The sequence below is a fragment of the Microtus ochrogaster genome, chromosome 5, assembly GCF_000317375.1.
Source record: "Microtus ochrogaster isolate Prairie Vole_2 chromosome 5, MicOch1.0, whole genome shotgun sequence".
Lineage (NCBI taxonomy): Eukaryota > Metazoa > Chordata > Mammalia > Rodentia > Cricetidae > Microtus > Microtus ochrogaster.
This window is the reverse complement of record NC_022012.1, coordinates 95,411,561-95,418,785: the sequence shown is the minus strand read 5'-3', so window position 1 is coordinate 95,418,785 and position 7,225 is coordinate 95,411,561. Positions and strand designations below refer to the sequence as shown.

Below are 7,225 nucleotides of genomic sequence, written 5' to 3'. Positions count from 1 at the left end.
TCTCTCTCTCTCTCTCTCTCTCTCTCTCTCTCTCTCTCTCTCTCGTGTGTGTGTGTGTGTGTTGTGTGTGTGTACACCCCTGCCTCCCCAAGGAAGATTTATTGGCCCTTACTGCAGTAAGGTAGTGGTCATAATATTTGTGAGCAATTAAATACAAGAAAAGACAAGACCGTGAGGTCTGTACCTATACATAAAATTATTTGAGGGCTTGCCTGTTTTTTTCTCTGTATCTGGTGGGTACCTGGTGCCAGCTGAGTCCTGAGGCTACAGCTGAACAAGATGGTAAATTCTGCTGTCCTACTGTGGGAGCTTTCCTGCTGGTAGTGAGAGGAGGCACCTTGGGCAGATGGCAGGGTGCCTTCGGGCTGGACTAAAGCCAGAGGAACAGAGAGAGCCCAGGACCAGCTGGGTGAGGCAGGAGGTATGCTGTCGAAAGTTGATCAGAGAAGGCTGCTGTATGTGAATGGGATTCTATTAGTTACTTTTCAGTTGTCACAACCAAATACCTGGCGTGAAGTATCTTGAGGAAGGAAGAGGAATTGAATAAGAGCTATATATAGCCCACCATGTAGGGAAGGCATGACAGCAAGAGCATAAAGTAGCTGGTTACATTGATCCTCCTAACTCAGCTTACTAAGGAGCTGAGATAAGGCTGGGCCTGCGTGTTTTGCCTCTAATTTTAGCAAATGTCCTGTCCCCTGTGATACAATTGTATGCTCTTGGCCCGTAAAGCGTTTGTGGAAAGCGGCAGCTGCAGCAGCTGCAGCAGGTCTTTGCAAATGAGTGAGTGTCCCAGCAGATAGATGGTGTCTGCCTAGGCCTCTATCCCCCACTGCTGCCACCCCTGCTGCAATGGCAGTCACAAGGGAAAGAGACAGGACAGTGCCTATCTGCTTGTCGTTAACGCTGCATGTGCAGGGATCTGAAAACACGCTACCTAGGAGATCAGCAGTGTGGCTTTTATTTTTTATTAGAGTTAACAGCCCAGGGGTTGGAGAGATGGCTCACAGGTTAAGAGCATTGGCTGTCCTTCCAGAGGATCTGGGTTCAATTCCCAGCACCTGATGTGGGATTCCTCTCTCTAGGCTATGAATATGTTTTATTACCATTAGTTAATAAAGAAGCTGTTTTGGCCAATGGTTTAGCAGAGTAAAGCCAGGCAGGAAATACGAACAGAGAGATATAAAGAGATAGTAGGCGGAGTCAAGAGGACACCATGTAGCTGCCGAAGGAGACAGATGCCAGAACCTTACCTGGAAAGCCATAGCCTTGTGGCAATAAACAGAATAATAGAAATGGGTTAATTGAAGATATAAGAGCTAGCTAGAAAGATGCTTAAGCTATTGGGCAAACAATGTTGTAATTAATATAGTTTCTATGTGATTATTCACATTTGGATGGCCGGGAAACAAACGGGCAGTCTCCTTCTACAAGCACCCACATGGCAGCTAACAACTGTCTGTAACTCCAGGTCCAGGGACTCCAACAGCTTCACACAGATGTATGTGCAGGCAAAACACCAATGCACAGAAAATAAAAATAAATTAATTTTTAAAAAAGTTAACAGCCAAAACAAGAGGTGGTTTTCCTACCCAGACAGCAGGGCCAGGATCTTCGCCATCGGGAAAGTCATCTCTGTCACTTCATGCTGTCCCCTTCCCAGGCCAGGGGAACCACGGTAAGTTACAGACCTTATACCTCATGCTGATGTTTTGCTCTTGTTCCTACTTCTTCCTTCAGAAGCATCGGAGATTGCTCTGCCCCAAGGAAGTGGCATTACAGTACACATCAGGCTGGTGAGCCCAGCCCTGCCTGTGAAACCCTGCTACATGATCGTGTCTAGACAGTATGTGACTGAGTTGCTAGTCAAACCTGGAGATAAAAAGTCTTTTGCCTTCAGCTGCAACAATCCAGAGAAGCACTTTATCTTGGAGATCGAGAAGAATATCGGTGAGTTAGCCATCACGAGCCGCTGCCTCGTCCCTGCCCTTGCTGCTTTTTCACAGGCTGTGTCAGGCTCTGGTGCTAGAGAGAGGTCCACTCGAAAGTCTCAGCTCTCCAGCCTGACTCTTATGTGGCCTTTCATAGGCTCATGTGCTTCCCATGGGCTCACAGTTAATCTTCAAGAGAACCTGGACAGACCAGAGTGGAGCTGATCTGAGCTAACTCATGAGAAGCAGAGTAGGCCAGGAGCAAGAGGTTGTGGCTTTCTTTATTTCTTCCTTTCTTTCTTTCTTCCTTCCTTCCTTCCTTTCTTTCTTTCTTTCTTTCTTTCTTTCTTTCTTTCTTTCTTTCTTTCTTTCTTTCTTTCTTTCTGGCTTTTTGAGGCAGGGTCTTTCATACCCTTAGCTGTCCTGAAGCTCACTCTGTAGACCAGGCTAACCTAAAACTCACAGAGATCCACCTGCCTTTGCCTCCCAAGTGCTGGGAGTAAAGGTGTGTACCACAACACCCAACTTTAATCATTTTCTCTTAACCACTTGGCCACACAGTCTCACAGAACACAGGAGAGACCCACAAGCCTCAGGTCTGTAGGTCTGTGAGGCTCTGGTGCATGTGCTTGAAAGATCTAAAACATAAGGGTCTCACCATAGGACGTTTTTGATGTAAAACACAATATCTGAAGTTAGATATTTAAAAGCCCAGAGGTGTATTTTTCTCACAGTTTTGGAGACTGGCGAGCCCAAGGTAAAGGCGCAGAAGGTGGTATCCTTTCCACTTGAGCCTTTTTGTAAAGGTCCTAATGCCGTACACCTCTTGACTTAATTCCTTCCTATTGGCACCATCTCCTGGTGTTGCCATGCTAGGAACTGGGTTTTTACATGTGGATCTTAGAGAGTGCACAAACATCCAAACTGCAGCCGAGTGGAAGACTGAATCACACAGAGGAAAGTGTGATTCCCTAGGCCTTCTGTTCGTTCATCTCTACTGCCCTTTTTGTTGTTACCATTTTAAGTGCATGTGCTACTTTATAACCAAATAAGCCAATAAAGTGGCCTTAATTTTGAAAAGGGGCTAAGGAGCATTTGAGTACATTTAGTCATCATCCGATGGGTAGTGAAAATGCATGCTTACAACTTGTCAAGGTGATGCTAACAAAGTATCAGTTCTAAAAGTAACAGATACAGACCTGGGATTGGGTCCAGGGGTGTGCCGGCCTCATTTCCTTTCTCAGCAAACATCTGGAAGCTTTAGTGGAGTCTGAGATCCTCGTACTCCTTCTAGGTCAGTTCCACGAAGATTTGTGAAGGTAGAGTTCTTCTGGGAAGAATAAGCTAAGACTCACATCCTAGTGACATGTCCCCCTCTGGAGAGGACGTGTTTGGCTTGCTTGAGCTTTTGCACTGGGCAGAAGGCAGGAGGTTTATAGCCAGGCCTGTCACTGAACCACTTCCATCTCTGTGGCTAAGACTTTTGGTGACAAAGGACAGTTGCATTCATGTACGACTCTCTCAGTGTTGTGTCTAGCAACAGAGCTGAGCCTAGAGACTGGACTTCTTGACAAAGTTCTTGATATAGAATCAAACCAGAAACTGTTGAGTAGTCCAGGCTATGGGTAAATCCAGCACTCCAGGTCTCAGAGCTGTGCCTCGGTAGGGACTCATATCCCACAGTGGAGAGAACTAGCTGCTGCCCTGACGCTGGTATGGCTCCATGGGTAAAGACGCTTGCTACCAAGCCTGATGACCTGAGTTTGATCCCTGAAACCCACATGGTAAAGGAGAGAATTAATTTCTATAAGTTGTCCTCTGACTTCCATATGTACAACAGCACATACACATGTGCGCGTGCGCACGCACGTACGCGCGCACACACACACACACACACACATAAGTGGGAAGCTAAGAGCTGCTCCGTGCACACAGTGATGTTCCTATGAGCTCCTAAAATAGCTGTGATCTTTATCGACACACAGTCTAATTTTAGCAACATTAATCACCATTTTATCTGATCCCGTTTTATTGGTTTGGCTGGGCAGTGCCCTGACATGAATGCAGGTTGACCACAGACAGCAGAGCTTCAGTGCTGGGCCAGCTGCATCTGCAAGTGGCCAAATACAAGTCATCCGAACTCTAGGGCTGCTTCGCAATAATGAGAGGTTTGATATGGATGATCTCAGAGGTCTTAGACTGCTCTTGAGTTCTCCTAGGTCTATTTGGAGTTGACAGAGAGGGGTGTGTGTGTGTGTGTGTGTGTGTGTGTGTGTGTGTATGCAGGCACGTCCATGTCCATGCATATGAAAGCCAGAGAGTGATGTCCATTGTCTTCCTCTACTGCCCTCCACTGTGTTTTTGAGACAGGATCTCTCACTGAACCCGGGAACTCAGCAGGTTAGCTGGCCGTCAAGACCCCAGAATCTTCCCACCTCTGCCTCTCAGCTCTGTGACTGCAGGCATGCACTGCCCCACCCTGCTTTTGTATGTGGATAAGAGGTACATGCACCTTGATGTGCAGGCACACAGACCCACGCATACACATGCAGAGGCCAGAACACTGGGTGTCTTTCTCCATTGCTCTTATTGCCCTGAAACAGGGTCTCTCACTGAGCTTTTTTTTTTTCCTTTTTTTCCCCCCTTCAGTTTTTGAGGCAGGGTTTCTGTGTAGCTTTCAAGACTGTCTTAGAACTCACTCTGTACACCAGGCTGGCCTTGAACTCACAGAGATCTGCTTGCCTCTGCCTCCCAGAGTGCTGGGATTAAAGGAGTGCACTACCACCACCTGGCCAATCTCACCAATCTTTTAAAAGGTTGGATCCAGGGAGCTGGAGAGATGGCTCAGAGGTTAAGAACACTGACTGTTCTTCTAGAGGTCCTGAGTTCAATTCACAGCAACCACATGGTGACTCACAACCTTCTATGTATGAGATCTGGTACCCTCTTCTGTCCTACAGGCAATCATACAGTATAGAACATTGTAAATAATGAATAAATCTTTAAAAAGCTTTTTTTTTTTGGCCCCTCAATGCTGGGGTTACAAGAATTGCACTGCCATGCCCAGGTTTTTATGGGGTGTTGGAGATTTGAACTTAGCTCCTCATGCTCACATTACAAGCACTTTCCCTAACCCCAACAACAGCACTTTCAAACACCCAAGGGGAGCACAAGTAAGGACCCACAGATTCTTATTACTAGAGCAAAGGCCATTGCACCTCCATAACCTCTGTGTACAACACGGAAACCCTGAAGTGCCTTTGCCTGCTTTCTGTATTTCAGTCTTTCATAAATTCTCCTTGATAGGAACCATCATGTTGTTTTAAAAGGCTTAAATGAAATGTATCAGAGGATGTAATTAGTTATTAGCCTTAAATGACCCCTCTGCCGTGTTAATGAAGTCAGGAGAGCCTCGGTGCAGGGAGCTCACTGTGCCTTGGATTAGCCAGTCAGGGGAACCGTGTGCTGAATATACCCAGTATGCTAATGAGATGTAGAAGGAAAAGGAAGTTTAGAAAGTGGAGCCTAGTAGTATGCCCTCAAAACCACGAAACTAATATCTAAATAGAGGAAGGAAGGTGTCTGAAGGGGCAGACTCCCTGTAACTCTCTAGAAGACCAGCGGGGAACAACTGACCAGATGCCAGGCACTGTGCCTGGGGAACAGTGTTAGGTGTCTTCCATCCAAAGATGGGTTTGTGTGTGTGTCCGTCTGTCCTGCAAAAGTGACTTAAGGAAGGAAGACTTTATTTTGGGTGTGAGTTCCAAGGGATCCTGTCTGTCATGGTGGAGAAGACTTGACAGCAAGGAGTGGCTGGCCACATTGTATCTCTAGTCAAGAAGCAAAGATGAAGGCTGGTGCTCCTAGCGGAGCAGGGGGTGACTGGTCACATTGTGTCTCTAGTTAAGAAGCAGAGAAAGATGAAGGCCGGTGCTCCGCTCATGTTCTCCTTCTTACTCAGTTCAGGACCCAGGTGATGGTGCTGCCCACATTCGAGGTGGATCTTCCCACCTTTATCTAATCTAGAAAAATTTTTCACAGACATACCCAGAGATTTGTTTCCATGGTGATTCCAAATCCTGCAAAGTTGACAATCTAGAGTACCCACCACAAGGGGATGCCCCCAGAGGCAGCCCAGCCAAAGGGTAGCAAAGGGGAGACCAGGAAGAAACCGAGCAATGGGGCCAGGGCTTCTCTGATCCAAAATAGGAGGCGCTGACCAGCAAAAGGTCACCAGTGAGCATTAGGGATGGTACAACCACCCGGGCACAGTCCTAAAGAGTTGAGGAGGAGCAGCGTGTAGCCTTGTATCTGTAATCAAAACTGCTTTTGTGTCTGTGTTACAGACTGCATGTCAGGCCCATGTCCTTTTGGGGAGGTTCGTCTTCAGCCATCCACATCAGAGCTGCCTGCCCTCAACAGAACTTTCATCTGGGACGTCAGAGCTCATAAGAGCATCGGCCTGGAGCTGCAGTTCTCAGTCCCTCGCCTGAGGCAGATTGGCCCAGGCGAGAGCTGTGCAGATGGGGTGACTCACTCCATCAGCGGTCGCATTGACGCCACGGAGGTCAGGATTGGCACCTTCTGCAGTAACGGCACCGTGTCCCGGATCAAGATGCAAGAGGGCGTGAAAATGGCCTTACACCTGCCATGGAACATACCTAGGAACATCTCAGGCTTCAGTATTGCAAACCGGTCATCTATAAAACGTGAGCATGTGCCTCCTGTCCCTGCTGACAAGATGGACATATACAGGATGCTCCAGAGTTTTCCAGATGCAGTACCAACTATTTATGTATTTATTTGGGACGGGGTTTCTCTGTATAGCTTTGGCTGTCCTGGAACTTGATCTGTGGACCAGGCTGTCTTGAACTCACAGAGATCCACCTGCCCCTGCCTCCCGAGTGCTGGGATTAAAGGTGTGCACCGCCACTGCCCTGCAGTTATTTATTTATTTATTAAGACAAGAATCACAAGTAGTGCAGGCTGGCTACAAGTTTACTATGTAGCCCAAAAACATTACAAAAAATAAGATTATAGAAACATTAGCTAAAAATCTTAGAAGCAAAGGTAATAAATACTCAAAGCTAATCACATTCTTGTGATTCTGCTATTGCCTAATGCTCTCAATGATGTGTGTGTGCATGAGTGTGAGTGAGTGTGTGTGAGTGTATTGTATGAGTGTGTGTATGTGACTTGTATGTGAGTATGTACGCATGTGTGAGAGTGAGTATTGTGTGATTGTGTAAGTGTGTGTGTGTGTGGCTGTGTATGTGTGTGTGGTTGTGTATGTG

General features: G+C 46.9%; 1 protein-coding gene across 1 annotated transcript in view; it reads left to right on the top strand.

Annotated features, from left to right (window-relative positions):
* Cdcp1 (CUB domain containing protein 1) overlaps window positions 1-7,225 on the top strand; it is a 41,614-nt gene that overhangs the window by 21,450 nt on the left and 12,939 nt on the right. The window contains exons 2-3 of the mRNA XM_005348221.2: window positions 1,741-1,950; window positions 6,278-6,640. Of these exons, the coding sequence (XP_005348278.1) occupies window positions 1,741-1,950; window positions 6,278-6,640 (573 nt within the window). The remainder of the gene's footprint in view (window positions 1-1,740; window positions 1,951-6,277; window positions 6,641-7,225) is intronic.